The sequence below is a fragment of the Pogoniulus pusillus genome, chromosome 35 (genome assembly GCF_015220805.1).
Source record: "Pogoniulus pusillus isolate bPogPus1 chromosome 35, bPogPus1.pri, whole genome shotgun sequence".
Taxonomy (NCBI): domain Eukaryota; kingdom Metazoa; phylum Chordata; class Aves; order Piciformes; family Lybiidae; genus Pogoniulus; species Pogoniulus pusillus.
Window position 1 is genome coordinate 9,643,642 of NC_087298.1, and position 24,323 is coordinate 9,667,964.

At 45.1% G+C, this 24,323-nt stretch overlaps 1 protein-coding gene across 1 annotated transcript; it reads right to left on the reverse strand.

The window, feature by feature from the left end:
* Positions 1-203: 203 nt before the first annotated feature.
* GSN (gelsolin) lies at positions 204-13,547 on the reverse strand. Its single transcript, XM_064171518.1, is given in 20 exon segments — positions 204-588; positions 1,018-1,078; positions 1,709-1,786; positions 2,285-2,409; positions 3,072-3,246; positions 4,265-4,455; positions 4,863-4,948; positions 5,707-5,840; positions 6,604-6,642; positions 6,644-6,820; positions 7,586-7,674; positions 8,112-8,247; positions 9,135-9,203; positions 9,205-9,225; positions 9,541-9,690; positions 9,888-10,048; positions 10,934-11,048; positions 11,050-11,093; positions 12,010-12,211; positions 13,352-13,547. Coding segments are annotated over 20 exon segments (2,358 nt in total). The 5' UTR covers positions 13,487-13,547; the 3' UTR covers positions 204-418.
* Between the last annotated feature and the right edge of the window lie 10,776 nt (positions 13,548-24,323).

Here is a 24,323-nt window from a genome sequence, read left to right on the forward strand (position 1 = left end):
ACTTTCTGAAAGTTCTCTTTACTGTTAATTTATCAGTTATGGTGAGGGGAAGGCGAAACAATATCAAAAGTCATTTCTGTAACCCCTTAGTAAAAAGCTTTGTGCAAAAGGCAGCAGAAGGCAGGTCCAGTTCTCTTGAGGTGATCAACCCTGGGGTCTGCGGGTTCTGTTTAATGTTTTCTTCCTTGAAATGAACCACACTCTTTTATTCACATATTCCATACAAGCTTTATTATATTAAATATAACCAAAGCAAGGAGTAGGGTCAATGACTGGTCATGATTGTTGTTGGTAATTATTGCACAGCTAATTGGCTATTAACATCATTGCCTTGTTAACATGCATCCTGTAGGAGGAAGTAGCTCTTGAAGGCATTGAAGGCACTAAACTTGCTCCACTCAAAAACAGAACTCATTACTCAGACATCTACATCTGCCATTGCTCTCTGTAGAGGGTCCACAGCCCAGTAGTCGTCGTCCCAGCCCAGGAACCAGCCAGAGAAGGTTGGTGGCTCAAAGCCCTGTTTAACCACTGACACTGGAGTTCTCTTGTCGCGGCTGGCCGGGTCCGTTTCGATGTACCGCTTAGCTGAGGACACAAGCCAAAGGAGACCTCATAGAGTACAAGTCTTACCCAGCAGCAGCTGAAACAGCTTAATGGTAGCTAAACAGCTGCTAGACATGGGATTTCAAACAGTTTCTTGAAACAAAGCAACCCCAAGCCCAGAAGATTTCACTCTCTGGTTTTATCTGCAGCTCACACAGGCTGGGATTATAAAGCACTGTAACGGCATGGCAGCCTGCACTTGTGTACCCACACAAGGATACAACTTGTGTGAGTACTACAGCTCCTCCTGCTGATCCTGGGGATCCTCCTTTCTTGAGAGATGGATCTCTTTGCTCACAACAGCAAATTTTATGCTGTGATTAAGATACGTTTCTCAATATATTAGATTGCCTGCCTTGTGCTCAGATAGTGGGAAAAGAAGAGACAGTGCAGAGAAAAATGTGACATTACCAGATTTCAGTGCCTCAGTCTTTTCTTCTTCTTGGGCATCTTTCCCAATCCATACAAAGACCTAAAGATAAAAACAGTCCACATCAATATTTCAGCAACAATGGATTTCTTTATGAAAGAAAAGGTAACTTTGCCTAAGTTTCAGTGAACAGAGTATGACACAGAAGAAGAGCCTGGCTGGCTTGACCTGTGTGATTAAAACTTACTGGTGGATTATGTAGATAAAACAGTTAAACTTCTCATGAATTCTAGATACAAGAACAAACTGTACCCTAGCTCAGCATCAGGAAATAGTATCAGATGTTGGAACATTTTTACATAAAACATAAAGTAAGTTGCCTTTTGGCTGATTTATGCAGTGTGCCAGTGAATAATAACAGAAAATGTGTCACTATCTACACCTGCTGAATGCTAACAGTGGCTGAGAGTCCCTTCCAGCAGTGAACAGGCTGGGGACTACACATGCTACAACAGCCCTTAAGCTGCCAAAGAAGCAGCAGGGCACCACCTCTTTTCTCAGATTCTAGGTGATAGTTCTCTTTAGTGGCACTACTGAGCTGATTTGTTCTCAGGCCTGGAGATGAAAAGACTCTAATACAACAGCTCTTCAGCTACTGTAATTTGAGTTTCAACCTAAAGCCAGCTCATGCCTGCTCTTTGCTCCTCTCTTCACCAGGTAAATGGGCCATACCTGATCCCATGTGTCAAGGAGCATAACATCATCTGTAGCAAGGTCATCCTGAGTCAGATCTCCAGGAACTTCTTCAATCTGGAAAACATAGATTAGCACATACTTCAAACACCATTTACAGAAAGAATCCCCTTCACATAGGTTCATCTTGTCAGATGCATTAACCTTGACACTGCCCTGGTATTTGACCGTGCAGCACACACTGTGTCATGCCACAGAAGACAAGACTGATCTGTCTGCCTAGAGAAGCTTCCACTCACACCCAAGACTTCTAATGCTGCATCTTTTTATTTGAAAGGTCCATGAGTTAAAAATTGAGGAGCCTGAGTGGTAGTTGTTAAACTGAAGAGGACTGGTTTGATGCCCCTGAAAACTGCTTTGCTGACACAACACTGCAGCAGGATGAGTGCTGTCCACAGAAAAATGCTGCTGGTGCTTTGGAAGCCTTCTGCAGGCAAATCCACCAAGGAAAATAAGACGCAAGAGCCTGTTGGCTGGCTCAGAGCATACTGGGACTGAGTTTCTTCCAGCTTTGTCAATGGGTGCTGAACTCATTGCCTGCTCTTAGATACTCACAGTGAAGCGTCCACTCTTGTTGGAGCAAGCAAACAGACGAGGGGGGTGAACGTCCATCTTCTTGTCCTTCAGCCGGGGAGAGGTGCGGTAGGGAGCTTTGCCACCCAGGGCTGCCCAGAAATTACCTGAGAAAAAGAAAGAGACACTGCTGCTTCAGCTCACAGGGAAACCACAGCAGCAGCAGGGGTTGGGGCACAAAGTCCCAAAGGCCTAGAAACATGAGTGTGTTGTAAAACCTAATGAAATACTTCAGAGAAGCCCCTCAGTGCCTGTGTCCACATTTCCATGTTCTGGGAGACAAAATACCAACGAAATAATTGCTGGGAATGTGCAGCAACACAGAAATGATAGAATTACAGAATGGTTTAGGTTGGAGGGAATCTCAAAGCTCAGCCAGTTCCAACCCCCTGCCATAGGAAGGGACACCTCCCACCAGAACAGGTCGCTCAAGGCCTCGTCTAACCTAGCCTTGAACACCTCTAGGCAGGGAGCATCCACAACCTACCTGGGCAACCTCTGCCAGTGTCTCACCACCCTCACTGTAAAGAACTTCTTCCTAACATCTACTTTAAATCTTCCCTCTGCCAGTTTAAACCCATTACTCCTTGTCCTGTCATTACAAGACCCTGTAAATAGTCCCTCTCCAGCCCTCCTGTAGGCCTCCTTCAGAGAACTTGCTCCAACAGTTTGATGTCTTTCTTGTGTTGGGGGCTCCAGAACAGTACACAGTACTCCAGGTGGGGTCTCACAAGAGTAGATCTCAAACTTCACTGTGCCTCCTCCTCACCTGGCTCTTTGCCCTCAGAAACCTGTACTGGGCGAGCTCCCAGTATCTTCAGCACCTCTTGTGCTCCTGATTTCTCAGCTTCACTGGCTCCTTGGCCAACCCAAAGGTAAGCAGCAGAGGGAGTTTTCAGGACAAAGGCATCATTTGAGTTCAGCTGACTGGCGGTAGGATTCAGCTGAAAAGAAAGACCATTGCATGTGTCAGATGTAATGTACACAGAGCCCATTCCTTCAAAACAAAAATCAGTAAAGAAAGAAAAGATCAGTAAAACTCAGCAGGCTGATGAAGTGCAAAGAAGATGCTCCACAGGGCCATGCAAGGCTATAAGGTCTCCTGGGCATCTGCTGTGTCTGAGCTTTGAGTTAGATTTAGTCGTATCAGAGGAGCGAGTAAATGTGTGTGGCCTACAGATAGGTAATGACCTTTGGCAGGAGTCTGTCTTTGTGCCAGTCTTTGTGGTTGTGGCAGGGAAATGTAAGGACTTGCTGGGGACCTGCTGCTGAGGCTGACCATTTATTAACACAATTGTCAGCAAGGACAAGCCAGCTTGAAACTAGAAACTGGAGATGTTTCTGCAGACATAAAGCAGTGCTCTTGTCTCACCTGCAGCTATTGACCAGGATTTAGTCTCCCTTTTGTTGTACCTGGGATTCCTTTGTGTGCATTTTCTTTCAAAGGAGTGGCCCTCTTAACCTAGGTCCTGGCACAAGTTCCGTTTGCTCCAAAGGCATTTAGCACTTTCTGTCTTCAGCACTGTCAACACACACTGAGAAGTAGTCACAATGGCCAGGTCCTGTTTTCAACACTTTGACAAAGTCTCCCTCTCTGGGAGGTTCAAAACCCGCCTGGATGTGTTCCTATGTGAACCACCCTAGGTGACTCTGCCTTGGCAGGAGGCTGGACTTGATGATCTCTGCAGGTCAATCCCAGCCTCTAAAGTTCAGTGATTCTGTGACAAATATCATAGTACACAGGGTGCTGCATCTAGTGGGGACTCAAGGGAAAGTGGTTTAGATGTGTCCCAAGACAATAAAACTAATTAGCCCTGGGAGGAGTCCTTTAACAGTTTGTAAAGGTCCAAAGCGTGTTTTAGTTTACATCAGAAAGCTCAGTTTGGCTCAGTTTTGTTCCCAGGGTTGATGTTCCCATCACAGCCTGTGCATACAATGCAAATGTTGATTCTTTCCACCTACCTCTACTGCTCTGGTAGCTCCTGAGGTACTGGATCGGACCTGGAACAGCCGTGTTTCTGCAGGTGCTGTCTGGCCTCCTTCCCTAGAGGTTCCACCTTGTAGATAATCAAGGGCTTTTCCACCAAACATACTCATCAGATGAGGTGGTTCTTTTCCTTGCACTACTCGTTTCTACATGAAAACAAAACTTGCTGTCAGTTTTCAGCTGCTGATGAAGAGTAGCACAAGATACTCTAGAAGCAGCCTTTACAATTGTCTTTGCAGCTGGAATACAGCAGCCCAGCCTGCTCACAGGAGCTGAAATAACCACCTCCTGCACAAAACTCAAGCAGTGAGCTCTGAGCTCTCACAACTGCCATTTCATTTTGATTGCTGAGTGATCTACTGGCACAGGGGTAACAAGAACAGTCGTAAAAACCCTCTGTCTCAACAGGCTGCTTGTAAAACTTTCCTATGGAAATAGCTGGAGAGCTAGGTTAGGTAATAACCTCTTCATAGCTCCTGGGGGCTATAATCCATGGCTGGAGTTCTCCACTGCATGTATTTTTATTTATTCCCACACTTTTGGGTTTGGTTTGCTTAGGTTTTTTACCTGCACAGGGCCTGCCACCCAGCTCCTCATCCAGCTGTACTGTGAGGAATGCAGAGGTTGCAATCTCATCTTGAGTGGAATCAGCACCCTGCCTGAAAGGCAAGGCAAAACCCAAGGTTTATTTTTAGCTCTATCCCCCTCCCCACCTCTCAGATGGAGAGCTAAGGAAAAGCTTTGATACCAAACCTCTGCAGCTCTCCAACACAAAGGAGAAATTAATTATCCCATACCGTAAAGCAGTGATGACAGAGGGAGATAATGTTCTCTAGATGATAAGCACAGATTCTTTAGTATCTCCATGCCTATCTCCCATTATCTTTCTAGCAACTGCTTGAAAACTTGCTTGTTGGTACTGCTATCTGGAACTGCACATGCAGGCCCTATACACACTGAATCTTTTCTGGTTTCAGTTAGCCTGCCTGTGCCGTCTCCACTTGCTGACTAGCAGGAAGATGACCAGTGTGAGGCTGCCTGCTAAAAAACTCCTTCTTAAGGGCATGGAGTGTTGAGTGTGACAGTTACAAGCCACCAGCTGAGGGGGCAGAGTATCAAAAATTCACTACAGTGGTCACAAAAGATGCAAGAACTCTGCTATAAACTGCAGCTTGATCCAAAGAAGGGAGTAGCTGGAGAGGAAAAATCCCACAAAACTAGCACAGTAATCGCCCTCATTTTCCCTCTTCAAACAAAACATTCCAGACCTTTGGTATTGTTTTCTTTGCAAGGAAAGGGTACCTAGGGTGAAATTTTCTGTGCCAAGATCCTCTAAGTAAGAACCAGCAGTGATTAAGAAGGGGACTCTCAGCCCCCTAGTGCTTTGATTTGACTTGCACCAGGAAAACTTTCTTACCAAGTGTAAATAATCTGTCCCTGTTTTCCAGCATGCTGGTAGTTGTACAAGATAATATAGCTGTCCCCTCCGTAGAACTGGCCATACGTTGAAGGATTCACTGGCACCTTCTCTGAGCCTTCTATTCTCCAAATCTAGAAAAGCAGAGGAGCAAGAATGTTCTCAGTTCATCGTGACAGCAGCACAAGCAGACTCTCTCGGCGGCTCCTGTCCTGTTTTCCTCCCCACGTCAGGCAGAACTGGCAGTCCTGCAGCCCCACCTGCTGGGCACCGCTGCTCACAGCCTGGCACTCAGCCTCCAGCCAGGCCTGCAAGCAGGGCACAGGCAGCAGCTCCCCCCCAAACCTCGGTCAGATTCACCCAGAAGCGGGAGAGAAAAGGCAAGTCAGACTACCAGCAGTGCCAGCACAGATGCCCTGAGATGATCACTTCCGTTTCTCCATCAGGAAAGGAGTTTCTAGGTTTTACTAGGAACTTCTGAGAGGTCCAAGGTTGCTTGGGACTCTGGCTTTTGGGCAGTACTTGGCTCTTTTAAGCCCACCTCCCCCACTGCTTCTATGAAACAAATGTACACGTCTAGGTGCGTGGGGCAGGTGCGGTGAGGCAGCTGCCCATCAAGTGTGATGGCAACAGCTAGAATAACCATGGAGAAGAAAACAAGGAAGAAGTTTGGGTCCACATTACTGGGTGAAACATTGTCCCCCAGCGGGTCAAACTTAAACAGTTAATCTATACTGCTGGCATACCAGACCCTGCTGGTATTCCTGATATTAAAACCTGCAGTGTTGATGACTCTCCAGCCTCCATTTGTCTCACCACTCTTGCAGATTCACTGTGAAGTAGCAAAACAATAAACAGTTCTGGAAAGCTTCCTGAAAGGATTCTGACAGTGCTCACCTGTTTCCTGCCAGAGCCATCATCCTCCATGCCATGCTGGGGCAGCCATGGCCTTGGAGGTGTGCAGAGTGGCAGCATCGAAAGGCACCTTCTCAATCTTGGCAATGTGACCAGAAACATAAGCCTGTCCCAGTCCTTCTGTCTGGTCCTTGTCCCGCCAGTTCTTGAAGAATTGCTTAAACAAGGGTGTCTCACCACTCTCAGGGAGGACTTGGACCTGAAACAAATGAGCCAGCATCAGGAGCAGTCTTGTCCCATACCCCACGCAGCTCCAGCTGCAACTTGCTTCACCCTGAGCCTTGGTTTCAGGCTGGTACAACTCTTCTGAGATCACAGCAGTGAAACACTTAGTGCCGAGATGTGGTACCAAGAGCAACCTTGGGTCTCATCGATGCCTTCAGGAGCACCTCCAGCCATTACCATATTTTTCTCTTTTCAAAGAGAAAAGACATATCACAACCTCTCTGTTTGCTGCTTGTGACCACTAGTTTGACAGGATCTGTTTCTTTCAAGCCACTGTTATTCAATCTTTAAGTCCCTATGTAACTACACCCTGGAAGGTCCATGCTGTCACAAGCAAACAGTACAGGTCTCTATATGCTAAGGGATGCAGAGTCAGGCTCAGATGAGTTTCAAGGAAAGCTGAAGGGATGTTAAGCCCTTCAAATCTTCTCCCCAGGAATAAGATCAAGTTTATCTCTGACTTCTTTTTCACTCCTTGGAGAGAGGTCATGGAAAAGGTAAAAAAAAAAGTACCTAAGGAGAGGTTAAATCCTTGCTGTGTTGGGGTGAAGCCTATTTTAAGGGCAATGTTAGCAGTATCTCCCTGCAGAGGAGCAGATCACCCAAACCATGAGCTACTTGCAAGACTACGAGTGACCACTTCATGTGAGCCGTGCTTTGGAGGACAGTGACCTGCATGGCAGAAAAATAAACCCAGTGGTGCCCAGAGGTTGGCCACAGGCATGCTGCATCTCCTTACCTGGGTATGTTTTGGATAACCCATCTTATCAATGAACTCAGAAGCAGTTTTCAGTGCTGCTTTCTTCTCTTCAGAATTGGCACTCTTGCCTTTAACAAGAAAAAAGTAAAGGTGGTTAACCTTTAAAGTGTTCTGCACACCCAAAAAAGAAACTGCCTCAAGTACTTCCACCTTTTGTCACAGCAAGAAGGGTTCCAGCCTTCCAGTTGGATAATGCCAAACAGCAAGTGACAGTTGTCTGATCTCTCCTATGCCTTTCATGGCGACTGAGGACATGATCCAAGATGCCAGGTGTTTTTTTATTTAGGATATTTAGGTATTTATCTCTGCTTCCCTTCCTTTAATTTGGTGCCCTTCCTTTCATTTTCCAAAGACCCTGTAACTTCAGCACCTGGCATCTTTGAGGAGTGCTTTTCTGAGATTGTTCATGCCCTGAAAAGCACCACCACCATCAGGTGTGTGATCCCCTGTCCAGCCTGAAAGAAACAGGGATTGATTGGTAACTGGTATGCATAATCAGCTTCACCTTTCCAAACAAAGATCTTTCCATCTGTGCCATGGTCCAGAATGAAGCAGTCATCTGTATTCAGGGCTGCCTGGGAGAAGGGGTTCTCATCTGCCACCATGGAGACTGCCATTGCTCCCAGGCCCCATTGGAGACCCTGTGATAGCACAGCACAGACGTTAGATAAGGGCACCGCCTGTTCCACCCCAGCTTCATGGCCATACTCCAGAACTCAGGGAGTGGAAGGGAAATCAATTTGAATGCACTGGCTGCTTCAGGCACTATTGTTTTTCAAACAGGATACCTTTGACACAGCAAGAGTACGACACAAACATAACACTTAGTCTCAAGATTTCAAGTACTTCTAGCAAAGCAGATACTGCTGGGACCAGAGAAAGGTTGATTCAAAATGGTAAATATCCTTGGTGGCCAAGGAACAGCTTCTGAAGCACACCAGCTGCACTCAAAAAACTGGAGGGAACACTCGTGGTAACTGTGAGCAGGCCTCCTTGTATCAAGAGATTTAATAGTCTGACTTCTTCTACATACTAATAGAAACCATATTTCACCACATCATTTCCAGAGAGAGTCTTGGACACTCTTCCCCAGTTATACTAGCTGATGGCCCAATGTTACCTTCCAAATCATTGCCTCATCGTGCTCACTGGATGTAGAAAGGGGCAGATCCCAGTTCTCAGGCTTCCTATTTCTAGCTCTTTCCTGTCACCTTCCCAATACAGTGCCTGTTAACACAAAGGGAAAACTCCCTTTTTTCCTATTCATTACACACTCTGCCTTTCCCTCAAAAATTCCCAGAAAGTCCCAGCTGCCTCACTATGGTCCAAAGTGGTGAGAAAAGGTAATAGAAAGCATGTGGGTATGTAGTGTGAACAACCAAGGTTCACAGCTAACAGCAGAGTGAGGCAGAAGGCAAAGACTGGGATCAGTTCAGCTCCTCTCTGCTATTCCAGCTCCATCTAATTGCGCAAAGATCTCTCCATTCCCCACAAGGTTATTCATCAGTGTCCATCTGTTTCTTGTTACCTTGTAGAGCTTAGCCAGCTTTCTGTTGGCTGTATCAGTTTTGGTCTCATCAGAAACTCCGGGTGGTAAAACTGGGCTTTGGTCCCAGGACCTGTGAGAGAGAGAAAAAACACATTACTAGCCAAGCCAAGAGGACCCTCTGTTCCCTAGATGCTCCAGCCTCAAGAACAAGTAGAAGAAACTTCTAGGACCAACACCAGTGAGAACACATGGCTGTCCCAGTGGAAATACACTGATGTCCCAGTGGCGCAGAGCAACCAAGTCTGCATTGAATTAATGCTGATACCACCAACACTTCACCTATGTCAGGACACACACTCCTGAGCCTAGGTACCCATCCATCCCACCCATTCCTCCACAGACCACCCTTCCCAGTCCAGCAAGAGAAATGGATGAAGTGGATAACCTGAAGCATTTCCTCCCGCTCTGCTCCCTCCTCTGAAACATAGACCCTGGCACGACCATTCCGCTCATTGTCCCGAATCCCCTTGGCCAGCACAGTGGCCTTCAGCCGTTCTTGGCGGTTGCTGTTGGAGCCACACCACTGGTAGATGTTCTGCAGGAAGAGAGAAAGACCAAGCAGCTGTCAGTGTCACAACCCCCCTCTCTAGCTGGGCCAGCAGTATGGCTGGGATTGAAAGACATTAAAAGACTGCTAATTCAGCATGTTCCATGATTGAGATGCCTCAACAGTGGGGAGAAAAAAAAAACCCTTATGTGAACTACCATGCCCCTGGAAGTCTGTAAACTTACGCTGCCAGGTTCAAGGATGAAGCAGTCCCCTGTGTTGAAGCTCTCCCAGGTCACAGGGACCTCCGTTGCACGCACTGTTCGCCTGCCTTTGACCTGCAGAAGCCTCTGCACAGTTACTTCATTGGGAACCACATGTCTGAAGCCAGAAGCCACACACCAGCCTATGGAGAAACAAAAGGGACAACAACTCACTTGTGCTGCTGCTTCAGAGAACATGAAAATCCTGCTGATTTGCTACCAGGCAGCAGGTTTTGTTTCTCCCAGGAAAGAGGGCCACCAGCAGCTTGCAGAGAGTTATCCTGCCCAGGATGGGCTTTTCTACAACATCTATCTGTAAATACATCCAAGCTCCACTACCATAGCATCCAAGGGACACATTTAAAATGAACAAAAAATAACAAGAGTGGGAATAAGCAAACTAGAGAGAGCAGAAAAGCCTCAGACAAGACAAAGTCTGAGCACTTTGAGAGTACTTGACCTGATGTAATTTTCCTTGTGCCACTGGATTCCTAACAACCATAACTCCCCTTGACTGTATGTTTTTACTTCTTCTATCTCACTTTATTGCAATGGCACTGAAGAGTAAATCCACTACCATCATCTACCAAAATATTGTGTGTGCTAATGAGATAGGCTCAGCATGGAACAAGTTGGGCAAGAGTCAAACTCTGTTTATGTAAGTGGGGAGAAATCAAAATCTACTGGGTAGGCATTTCCCATCAACTCAGACTGATGTTTCTCTAAATTCTTCCAGACATCTTGGGACTGTTCTTTCCTCTGCTTCTCAAAGGAAACCAAAATCCTGATTCCTAAAATTTCCTGGGGCTTTGCTTGTGTATTATTAATCTCAGCCAAAACTCTCCCACTGGGATCTGCTCTTCTCCACCCTGTCAGTTCCAACTCATTGAAAACATCTGGTTGAGGATGGTTTTCAAGCAACTGGAAAAAATGTCAATTCTCATTCTTCTGAGGAATTGGGCAATGGGCAGGATGCCATTTCTTGCAAGTTTGATCTCAGACTGGTAGTACAAAGACCCAGACATCACCTACCTTGTACTTGATGCCAGATTTGAAGTACCCCAGGAAAGTTGAGGACTCATGGCCTTGCACTTCACGATGCTGAACAGCCTTCCCCTGAAGGTAGTCATCCATCTGGACAGTTGAATATGGCAGCTGCCCCTCGCTCATCTTGAGAGCTTTCATCTCCTAAGAGAGGAAAAGGCAACAAGTTGCAGGTGACACAGCAAAAGCTGTGCAAAAAGCAACTGGGAAAGAAAGCAAATTAGTGGGAAGTTCAGCTTCCAGGCCTGCAGAAGAGTCACATTCCAAACTCTTCCCATAATGACCCTAACTGCAGTATAAATTGTCTCTTATTTGTGGCAGACTCACAATAGCATCCTAACTGCTGCAGCCCCACTGCTTCACAGCTCTCTCTTTATAGCTATCGTTCACTCTCTTGCCACTTGCTCCTGTCCTGGAAGGACACTTGCTATGGAGCAAAGAGATGAGTCTGCAGGATGAAGGCTGTAGATAATAGCAGGGCATCAATTCCACAGTAGTTTGCCTCTCTGGAGCTCTGGTGTGGAAAATTTACTGACAGATGGCAGATACAAGTCACCATGTGAGTATCTTGCACAGCTTTAACTGTGACCTTGTGTATTAATCTTGGCTTTGCAGGATGCAGAGAAAGCTTTGCCATGTTAATCGGGGACATTTACTACAGAAGGCCAGTTAGGAGATCTGAACTTCAGGAGGATAAATCCCAGTCACTGATTCAGGAGGATTACAGACCTCCACTTGTTCAAATAGAAAGGACTTCAGATGCCCATTTCATCTTCTCCATGGGCCTGATAAAAGCCTCTGGAGAAGAGGGACTTAACTCTTGTACCTTGATCACAAAAAGCTATTTCTAGGTACAGCGATGGATGTACTCACTGCTGCAGAAACCACATCAATATTTAAGTTGCAGAGCACTATATGCACCCAAAATTGCATCCTCAGAGTGCTGCCAGTCCTGCTTTTTGTTTCCTTGGGTAACACCTACAGACAAGGCTGGTGCAGTGAGAAGAAGAAAGTTCACTTTGGGCTCCCAGTTCGGCAGAGGCACTCCCATCAGACTCACCCAACCAGAAGTGCAGGTCGTACTGGAGGTTCCCACTGCGCTGTTTGATGGTGTTCAGCACCAGGTAGGAATCTCCTGTGAAGAAGTCTCCATACAGATTTTTTGGCACCGGGACCAAATCAAACTTCTCGACCCTCCAAATCTGAAGGCCAGGCTCCTTCCCAGCCTTGGAAAACTCGGCGTGTTCCACCATGCTGACAGGCTAGGGGTTGAGACACAGACTGTTGTTCAATATTGCACAGCACAAGGAAGCACAATTGTTTATTTCACATTGCTTCTGATCTTAACTTCTGTTCCAGGCACAAGTGGAGAATTTCCCCTTTTTCTCTTGCAATGACTTTCGCAGAGGGAAAAAACAAACAAACCACACAACAGGTGGGGGAAGAAATGTCTTTGAAGTGATCACTACTCTTTTCTCACTTCCAGTCAACTTTCTACCTTATTCCTAACCTGCTCTTTCCTCTGTTCTCTGTCCTGCCCCTCCCAATTTTACTCTACTAAATACTTTACTAATGTATAGCTTTTCAAAGCTTTTCCTATAAATGCTGCATGATGTTCATGACTCCAGAAAATAAACCTCTTTTAAACTATGCATGTTGTACATCTTTGCACATGTATTATTCACAGTTTTCCTAAAGACCTGTGTGATCTTACCCATCTTCTTCTGGGAAAACGTTGTGAATAACATCAGAGAGTTAGATAATTAACAGGTTTCTTCTGGTTCATCTGTTCTGTACTTCAGTGCCCCTCTGTAACTGCTCCTTTATAAAACATCCACTAATACATACAACACCCCAACCTAAAGTTTGGGTTGTCATATCTACACAGTGGTTTAACAACATGCAACCCATTCTTTTTAATAACCATAACAAACATTTTCTTCTAACTGTAATAGAAAAGAATTCACTTTGGAAATACTGAAAAGAAACAAAACATTCCTGTCGTACAGGCAAAGAAATGTGTCCACGTATTGCAGCATGCCTTTGAGTATCAGGTAACAGGGAAGGAAAAATCAGTACTTTGACAAAGAAGACAGGTCACAGTAGCTGATGGACAGAAGTACAAGGTGCTCAGCTTTCAAGGCAGAAATAAAGAATGTTACAAACTAGAAAGCAAAATAGCAAGTTAGCTCCCGAGGTGATTCCTAAGTTGCAATCGAAGATTAAAAATGCAAAGTAGTCTATTTTATCGTCATGATTTCCTGTCAGTCTGACTTAGTTCTCCCAAATTCCCACTATAAAATTGGACAATCTCCTTCCAGAGAGTTAGAAGAGAGTGTGACTGTTCTAAGTAGTTATATCCAGAAGTTTTGCGATGTTTAATTGTGATGTTAATCACTTACCACAGCTGAAAGCACAACAGCTGCTGTAACAACATATCCAAGCCCTGCCACAGACATGGAGCTAACACAGTTCAGCTTCAGAGCCGTCGTGCAAAAAATGGCCAGCAAAATGTAACTGAAATCCTGTTTGCCCATTTCGAACAGCAAATGGGCCTCTCCCTTCTCCTGGAGAAGCGTTGGGAGTCCCAGCTCCCTCCTCCTCTCCCGCTGCTGGTGAAGCTGAAACTGCAGAAGCCAACCTTTTATCAGGGACAAACACACACCCACCCCCTCAGCAATACAGGGGGCGTAACATGTTTGTGCAAACAGGCCTCTTGGAAGTCTCAGAGTCTCCTTCAGCCACTTACAGACACTCAATCCAGCATGGCAGTAACTCAAGACAAGATGTTATCCATTACAGCCAACAGGGCGATTACGCTCCAACAAGCCAAGATCTAGTCGGAAGGCCAACCCGAGAGGAAGAAATTAAGAGACATCAGCAACAGAGGCAACATTTTGTTGCAAACTGCAACTGAATGGAAAGTTGATGAGACGCAGAGGAACAGAGAGGCTGTTCCAGATGGCAGGGGCTGCAGAGAAAGATTTTGGAGCTGAGAATAGAGAAGCACTGAGAGGATACAAACGAGCACCCTGAGGATGGAGGGAACACATCCCCATCTCTGAACTTGTTGGGGAGCAAGATGCAAAAATCAGCATGTGCTGTGTGTCCTGTGCCTGAATGCAATCTCCACGGGAGCTATTATCAGAGTAATAAACTCTGTAAAGGTTTGAAGCAGACCAATCTATTTCACTCAGCTCATGTGTTAGCCAAAGGCCATTAGCAGTCTGGTAGGTAACACAACAAGAGTCAGCTCAGCAATTTCACAACCAACATGATGGAGGGCATAGCAAGAGCCTGTGACAGGAATGTAACAGGCACCAAAACAGCCATCAAAAAATGGAAGTAGAGCACAGCATGGCTGATTGTAGCATGCCAATGACTGCCACCACTGAAGATTGCTCTTCCAACCACCTCACCCTTCAGACAGCCAACCTATCGCATTTTCCAAGTAAGTGAACTGTGCAGCCAGTGTGCCACTGTGCCACTCCAGTAACAGAGCAGCCTACTTCCCAGAGGGTGGAATGGCTCCTGGAGGTGCCAGGAGCACTGTCTGTGATACAGCCTCTGCCCAAACAGTGCCCAAGGGACATGCAGAGCCTGCCTCCGACAGGGTCTCTTGGAATGTGGCTATGAATATCCTGGAAAGCCAAACAAGAATGCTAGAAGGAACATAACTGATGCCCATGTGTGGTTGTGCTGCTGGTTACTCTTTTCTCTTAAAAGCACCAGGGATGAATTATTGACAGTCTGAGGTTCCCACTGGCAGAATCTCTCAAAAGGTGCTTACATAAGGGCCCAAATCCTCTACCCATAAAAGACCACAAGAAAACTTCCACGAGGGAAAAATCAGACCCATTTTGTCTCTGCTTTCTTTGCTCTCCACAAGAATTATGTTTCTTACTCTCTCTCATTAGAACACTCTGTTGTCCAAGCTAATGTATTATTGGTTTGGACTGTCACCTTGGCAAAACTCTGGTTTAATTGTTGTACCTTTGAAAATTTCACTGGAAGTTCTCAAACTGAAGCAGATGATGGAAACAATGGTTTAGTCTCACTGGTGTTTCTGATCTCAGTCAAGGAAGTTCAGAATGTTCAGAGGTCTAAGACCCAGTAAGTGTTGGAAACCCTGACTCCAAGGAAGCCAGCTGTGAAAGGCTTCTGCAGCTGTAGCATACCCAAACAAACTGACTGGATTGCATAACATCAGGAAGAGATGGATCCCTTCCAAATGGAAAAATACTTTGGACTTTATATTAATAAATACCTGTTGTAGAGTGCCACATTTGGAAAAACTTCACAGAGAGAGGGTCAAAAGCCTTAAGAGAATCTTTGTTAGTATCCCAGTTCAGGATAGCATGGAATCAACCAGGTTGGAAGAGACCTCCAAGATCATCCAGTCCAACCTAGCACCCAGCCCTATCCAATCACACCAGGACCATGGCACTACGTGCCCCCATCCAGGCTTTGTTTCAGACCTCCAGGGACATTGGTGACTCCACCACCTCCTGGGCAGTCCATTCCAATGCCAATCACTCTCTCTGCCAACAACTTCCTCCTAACATCCAGCCTAGACCTCCCCCGGCACAACCTGAGACTCTGTCCCCTTGTTCTGTTGCTGCTTGCCTGGCAGAAGAGCCCAACCCCACCTGGCTACAGCCTCCCTTCAGGTAGTTGTAGACAGCAATGAGGTCTGCCTTGAGCCTTCTCTTCTGCAGGCTGCACACTCCCAGCTCCCTAGGCCTCTCCTCATAGGGCTGTGCTCCAGGCCTCTCATAAGCATATACAATATTTTGGAAAAAAATATTCATTTGGTCTTCTAATTAACTTCACATTTTATAAGTTTTGCCCTCAGTGCAAGCTTGCATTGCCAGTTAGCTACAGAACGTAGGTACAGGCAAAAGAAGAGTAAAGAAGGCTACAGTGAACAAATGGTGTATTATTATTTGGTTAAAATGAATCTGAAGCATGTCAGAAGGGAGTAAGTGTAACACAGTCCAACAGCTGGTATGCTTTATTACTGCTGTCAGCAAATGGCAGTGTTAAATCAAGCTGCAGAAGTCTGTGCTCTGGATGTTTTACTGAGGGCATATGCCAGATGCAACTGCCAGGACCCTACCAAAAAGGATGTTCTGATGGAGACATGGGGAAAAGGCTTATTTCAAGTGAACTGTCCAGCTTAGTCAGAGAAAAGGTGCTATACAAAGCCAACATCTTACACAAAGGAAAGCTATTTAAGGGGCTTGGAGATGGGATTTCAGCACAGATGGATCATCAAAGTGATGCTTGGCTGCATAGTGATAAAAACAAGCATTTAAGAAGTCCAGTGATTTGAGCAAGCAGTGGAAGACAACAACTTATTATTGTATCCAGATGTGCAGTTAATGCAATCCCAACAGGCCTAGCTGAGACACCAGATAATAGAGTGGCCTACAGAAATAACGACAGGGATACGCCCTTATGTACAAACACACCGTGAGACTTGGTGTCTGAGGGAGCTGGCATTGGGCTCTCAGAACAATGGAAGAAATTAAAGACTTGCTTCTCCAGGACCATGCTAAATGATTTTCCTAAGGCTGGAAGCTCCTTGTTTCAGAAGAAAGGCCAGAGGAGACCCTGCAGGCTCTCTGCTCAGCAAGCCTGACATCTCACCCTCTCTGCTATGGTGCAGCTGGAAGTTCTGCAGCTGATGCTTCTACCACCCTCTGATCCAGGTCTCAGTAGTCTTCTCTCCTGGTTTTCCAATCCAAAGCATCTTTCTTTTTTCCACTCTGCAACTTCTAATAAACAGTTCTCATTGCCTCCTTCCCTAAACACTTCCATTTATGCCCTTTACACTCATCTCTGTGGCTGTGGCCTCCCACTCATCTTTCAGTGTCACTCCCATGCCCTCATTCATTGATGCATCAGCACCTTTAGCCGTGTTCTCTCTTGCTCTCTTTGGCAGTATTTGTTTCTGCCAAGAAGGTGCCCAGTTCTGCATGCTCAGATGCAGCCCAGCACACTATACTTGAAAGGAATGTCCTGCCCCTTTCAAGATGAACCTGTGGATCCAGAGCCCCAGCATCTTTTACTCTCATCTTACCACAAAGTTCATTAGAGGGAATAACGAACGTCTGGTTCCTCCACATCAAATTCACTGCCACATCTTCACATCTACCACCCTCTAAAACACCTAATGATGTTATCTTAAACATTTTCCTACAAGACAACATCATTCAATACAGACAGGGATTAAAAAAAGAGGAAAATCTTGAATCTGTTAGGCTCCAGTCTGATCCTAACTCAACCTCAGACACCCAGAGTGGCTTTACCAAAGCTGAAGCAATGCACACACTCAAGCAAACACCCTTGACTTCTGCTACTGACAGAGTATTGTGGAACACAAATGCACAAGACAGTCATGACAGCCATTTTAACAGTTTTTAAATCAAACATACAAGGCAAGACTAAATACAATGGAATGGGTGTAAATCCTCTGTAGGGCAGAGCAAATATTAGCTTAGAGGGCTTTACTCAGCACTTTGTACTCAGATGTTTCTAAGAGCACAAGTATTTTTAAGCCATTCAGTGATTTTTTTTTCTAGATACTTACTGAAGATAGGCAGTAAGAAAAGAGCAAGTGTAAAGCTTGCTGTAAAAATAGTGGGTGAAAAAAAGAAATAAATGCAGTGGATCATTTAAAGAGACTTGGATGTAAAGACATGTGTGTCTTGTGAAGGAAAGAAACGCTCTCAGTATTTAAGCAGAGAGACCAAGAGGTGTAACCACTACGTTAACATCATCTTGGTTGAAAAGAAATGGTGCTTGTGAGGGTAAGGAGATTTATTTCCCCCTTGTTTCAGAAACCACTGTTCAATAGCTTATTCTCCTTGCAGCTTTTATTCACTAACTGACCACTTAGATAAGAAAAATTACATTTTTTTCTTCCTGGAGCTACAGCTAATTTATGGCAGGTCACAAATACAGCAAGGACTTACCTGCTCGGGGCTGCTCAGGAAAGCTTGGCTGAACTAAAGGAGACTGTGAGGTAAGTGATAGTAGGGCCAGATCACCATGTGGTTCTTCTCACTTACAGAGCCAGCGTCTAACTCATGATAGGCTCAGATAATTTGTCTAAACTTGCTGCATAAACAAAGCCCACACAAAAAACTCTGCAGCCAATGTAATATTCCACCACAGAGTATCTAAAACACCTGCTGCTTACAGCTGGAAACTGTTTTGTGTTTTTTATTTTGGTGGATAACACTTAACAGAGCATCCAAACGAGTCGCAAATACAGACTGAAAGGCTAAAATGTGGGGAGAGCAGTAAATCTTAGCATCCACAACACATTCATGCTCCAAAATGCTTCTTCTGCACCAACCCTTACTGTACCTTGGGGGGCAAACAGTTGTATTTCCATACAGCTAATTTGCTCTTTCCCTCTATTTATTTACCAAAAACTGCCTGGAGGATATGGACTGCTCCAAAGAAAGGATAATATATCTACCTTCTCAGAAAAAGAAAGTCTCCCTTGTCTCACAGCACTCCAGATCTTCTATATCAAGCACCAGAAGAAGTAAATCACTACTGTACCGCTGCTGCAACAACAGGAGGAAAGCCGTAAGTCACTCTGTCCTGGAAGCAGCAGTTGCACAATCCTGCTAGCATAAGTAACCCAAAGAAATCAACAGGCTGTACTTGCAGCAGCCACACTCTCAGAGTAAGAGATTCATTCTCCAGATCACCATCAGAAATAATGACACTGAAGAGATCAAATGTATCACAAATCAAGTTATTTGGTTCCTTTGGGTTGATCTTTTTCTTCAATTTGAAGACAATTTATACTTTCTGACTACCCACACTGCCATTTCTTTTTTTCCCCTGACCCATAAAAACTCTCGAGTTTACAAAGCCTATCAGAGTGAACACTACAGAATCACTCTCCTTCTGGTGAAAAAACTCAAGACATGATGCTGTTTAAAACAGAGAAAGGATTAGAGTTCAGCATAGCATTAACAGCTTATGATAGTGCATACTGCAAAGGGAAAGAGTTGTTGTTCCTTATGGCCTCCTTGCCAGCACAGTCTATATTATGACTCACTCTTCAGTAAACCACTGCAAATAAATAAGGAAGGGGGGACTTAAACTTTGTTACCAAGGTGATAGGCACTGGGAAAAAAAAAAAAAACAAATTAAAATGACAGATTTTCAGAAACCCAGACAGCTCTAAATTCATATACAGATAAAACTAAAACCAACCTATTTCCTCCCATCTCTTGACAAAACTAGTAAACAAAGCTTATTTGGGACAAGAAAACATTGACATGGAAGAACTGCCTACTACCCCAGCCACAGCGACTCCATGAACTATTTCAGTTCTCTATGTGAGGAGCAGCATAGTCAGTGGTATTCCCAGCAGCTGTATCTTAACAGATGCAGCCAGCCACAACTAACTTGAGACTGGCATTACCCCTTTCAGCAGCCTCACCTTTCATTTAAAATACACATCTGATTCCAAGAACTCAGATCCAGATCCTGGACACAAAGTACAGCATTATCTGTACAACTGGCAAGTAGGTTTTTGAATTCCTAAGTGAAAAATCCTGCTAAACCACTTTAGCAAATTTGAGCTGCCTGATGATGTGCCTATTGTTCACTTTTTCCAGCTCTTTGTTTGCATTATAGGATCATAGAATCATTAAGGTTGGAAAATATCTTTAAGATCACTGAGTCCAGCCATAATCCAACTACCATGACACCTAAAGTACATCCTGAAGTGTCACCTCTACACACTTCTTGAACATATCCAAGGATGGTGACTCCATCACCTCCCTGGGCAGCCTATTCCAATGCATGACCACTCTCTCAGAAAAGTTTTTTCCTAATGTCCCATCTAAAGTTCCCCTGGCACAACTTACACCCATTTCCTTTTGTCCTATCACCAGTTGGGAAAAGAGACAAACACCCGGCCTTAATCCCAATCTTTTTTCAGGTAGTTCAAAGAATCATGGATTCAACCAGGTTGGAAGAGACCTCCAAGATCATCCAGTCCAACCCATCACCCAGCCCTATCAATCAACTAGACCATGGTACTAAGTGCCTCATCCAGTCTTCAACACCTCCAGGCGACTTCAGCACCTCCCTGGGCAGACCATTCTGATGCAAATGGATTAAGGAGACTGTGTCCAGCAGATCAAGGGAGATTCTCCTGCCCTTCTACTTGCCCTGCTGAGACTTCACCTTGAATATTGCATTCAGTTTTCAGCTCCTCAGTTTAAGAGGGACAGGGATCTGCTGGAGGAGGTCCAGCAGAAGGCTAGGAGGATGATTAGGGACTGGAGCACTGCCTTATGAGGAGAAGCTGAAGGACCTGGGGCTGTTTAGTCTGGAGAAGAGAAGACTTAGAGAGGATTTAATAAATATCTATAAACATCTGAGGGCTGATCAGGTGCCAGGGGGACAGGCTCTGCTCACTTGATCCCTGTGACAGGACAAAGAGCAATGGATAGAAGCTGCAGTGCAGGACATTCCACTTCAAGACAAGGAGGAACTTCTTTACTGTAAGGGTCACAGAGCACTGGAACAGGCTCCCCACAGAGGTTGCAGAGTCTTCTTCTCTGGAGACTTTCAAGCCCTATCTGGATGTGTTCCTCTGTGATCTGTGTTAGATTGTGTGGTCCTGTTCTGGCAGGGAGGTTGGACTCAATGATGGGTCCCTTCCAACCCCTTACATCTGTGATCCTGTGAATCACTCTCTCTGTGAAGAGCCTCCTCCTAATAACAAGACTATTACCTCCCTCAGCACAACTTGAGACTTTGTCTTCTTGTTCTGTTGTTGGTTGCCTGGCAGAAGAGATCAGTAGGGAACAGTAAGATCTCCACTCAGCCATCTCTTCTTCAGACTAAACAACCCCAGTTCCCTCAGCTGCTCCTCGTATGACACCCTCCAAACCCCTCACCAGCCTTGGTGCTCTTCCCTGGACACACTCCATGACCTCAGTGCCTTTCCTACACTGTGGTGCCCAGAACTGGACACAGTACTGAAGCTAGGGACTCACCAGGGCTGAGTTCAAGGGCATCATCACTTCCCTACTCTTCCTAGCCACACTGGTTTTGATACAGGCCGGGATGCTGTTGGTGGTCTTGGCCAACTGGGCACTTTCCCTGGCCACCTGGGCACTCTGCAAACTTAAGTCACTCTTCCTCAAGCCTTAGTGTTGTTTGGGGCTGTTATGACCAATGTGCAGGACCCAGCACAATTGGGATGCACAGCTCCATCGCAGAGGAATTCAGATTCAGCCCCTATCTCCACTGGCCATATTGGTAACACAGGTACTTTACTTGACTTATGTAGATGTCTTTAGAGATCTTTGTTCATCAAGAGAGCATCACTTTAGCCTTTCAACAGCTTGCTGTTTGCAGTCCTGGTCAGGCTGATGTTGAAAATGCTATTTTTTGCTCTTCCCAGTGTTAAGGACCAACATGCTGTTACTGCTTACAGCAAACGGGCTAGTATGGCTCTACAAACTGAGGAGGAACACACAGGCCCTGGGATATTTGTGGTGAGATTTTCACAGAAACTCTAAAATATAAATTTTTAAAGTAATTTTGGTATCAAAATGGGTCTATGATTTTGGAAAGGAAAAAAGCTCCAAATGAATTTGTTGAAAATATCATGAAAGAAATAACACAAAAATGTGTTCTGCTGTTGATTTCTTAAGAACTGATCTAATTATAGTGGGCTCTTAGAGGAACATAACAGTACCCATGCTATTTACAGGGGATGAAGGATTTCTTCCAGAAAAAAAAAAAAAACCAAAAAAACAACCAGCTCCAAATTAGTGCAAGTAGAAAGCCTGAACATGACATTCTGGACAAATTCCTTCCAATTTCATTTTTACCTAAACAATTCAGTTTGTGAGCTACTTTACAAAGCCATGGTCCAACCTCTAGGCTTCAAAATCCACTGAGACTCAGAGGAGGAGGCTGCTCTTTGGTCATGATACAACATGTGGTGGGGGCTGGTGGGGGTTAGTGCATGGTGATGTGGGGGATGGTGAATGTGTGGTTGTGTTATGAGTCACATCAGCTTAGTTCTGGTTTCCCTACCTTCTGAATATAATCCACTTCACTTAGTAAACACATAGAGTTCAGCCCAACACACCGAAGCTGAAAACTTCAGCACAAGAGCCTGAGTTTCTTCCTAGTTGCAGTGATGTAAATCAGAAAGGTTATTATTTAAATGGGAGAAACATTTGGGGAACATGTAGGCCTCCCATCTGAAACACACCCAGTGACAATCTGCTGATACAATCAGCTGTTTAAATGCCCTGCCTTAAGAGCATAGGTGAGAGCTGAATCACACACTTAAAATACACACAGCCCAGCTAGGTCTGGATCAGTGGAAACCACTGACTACTTTCATTCGGTTGTGAACAAAAATGAATCCTGAAATATACTCAGACACAAATCATTGTTCAGTGCTGAAAACAAGTCTTCAAGGGGTGCAACCCATAAGACATAATCCAGTACATTAAAATATATGACTATCACCCCATACTAAGTCCCATAGAAAGATGCGGTGGAGACAGCCAAAGTAGAGGCAGTGAGGACATGCCTGTGGTTGGCTGCAGGGAAATGACACAGATGTTCTTCCTCCAAGTCACCAGGTTCTGACTGCATACAGGGGAAATGATCTGCAACTTTATGCAAAGTGTTTTTCCCCCAAAGACAAGCCAAAACATTCCTCTGCAGCACAGAAGCCTGTGCAATCCATTATCCAGAACCCAAAGGAGAACAGAGTAATATATTACTAGTGGAGAAGAAGAGCTAGAAATCACAAGAGAGAGGCTCAAACAAGTCCTAAAAGCAAGCATGAAACACAGCCTTGCACCATAAAAAAAAACCACCACACAGGACATGAAGCAACTCAGAATTAATAGAAATTAGTTCACTTAATACACATCTAAAATCAAAGTGCTTCTTTGAGATCAGGGACAATGAGGCATAGGTAAATTACCATCAAGGATCCAGGTAGGTTTCTGGTACCTGCATTTACCTGCTGACAGGCAAGAGACCGACTTACTGCTACAATCAAAAGCTCTCTCCAGTCCTGCACCCAGCACACACAAGTACAGGTAGCTTTTCTGCACATATCCACCCATCTCCTCCTCAGGAGCACTCAGAGGAGACAGGGCTCCACTATTTCACTTCCAAGTAAATCAGTACGGAGATATATTGGAGTTCCCCTTTCCATTTTGCTAACATATGAAAGTCTGGCCACTTCATGAAGGGCTCTGGCCTGAAGAGACAAACCTTCTCAGCAAGGCTGTTTGCAGCTCCAAACCCAGCGGCCAGAGCCTTGGCAGGGGGAGTGCCCAGCTCCCATCCCTGCTGCCACAAGAGGGCAATGCTATAAACAGACTCACCAAAACACTGCCTTTCTCACAGCAAAGCTTTTGCAGCTCACCCTCTGGTGATTAACATAGGGAGGGCTGCTTATTTTCAGCAGGATAGAGGCTCCGGTATTGAGGAACCACAGGCATTCTCAAAGTAGACAGCCTGAAAGAAGAGAAAGTCCTAATGGTGATAGCTCTCAGCACAGCAGCCTCTGCCCATCCTGAAAGATCCCAGGATGATTCATTTCTTCCAGTTTTACAGAGACTGTTTTGAATTGTAGTTGTATTTCTACCGCGTGTGGAAACATTCAGTAAATAACATATGTTTAAACTTTTGTTTCTGGCCAGCATCCCACTGATGACTAGCTCCTAGCACAGACAAACAGTTGTTTCTCCCTCTCCCATTGTACTGGGACCTTAGCTGAGATCAGTTCCAGCTCTTCAGGTTCTCAGTGGAAGTGAATGAGGGACAAGGGGAGAGAGGACAAAAGGAAAGACCAAAAACACAGCCTGTAGGCAGGAAAGAACACTTTGACACAGGGGAAGAAAAAAAACCCACAACATTCAGAATTTGTACCATCTAACCCTTCCACCCAGTCACCATTGCATTCCAGATTTTGATCAAAACACCTGACAATCTGGTTTGAATATCCCGACAGAGGATGTAGTTACTTGCCAAGTCCCAGTGCACTCCAAAGTGGGGAACAACAAATTGACAAACTAAAATAAAGATTATTTTTCAGAGGGAAGTGTCAACTAAATGAATCAGTCCGATATCAGCAGCACCTCCACAGTCCCCCCCCCAGCTGAGTGTCACTGATCCAGCATGGCTCCTCTGATCTGGCATTTTCAGGTTGCCAAGCCCTGCAAAGCACCCCAGGAAAAGCTGCTGGAGCTCTTTTTAACCTTGCAAATGCATTAGCAGAGGATAATCAGAGATAAATACTGGCAATCCTGCTGAGAACCTGAACCTTATTGTTAAAGCTGCTAC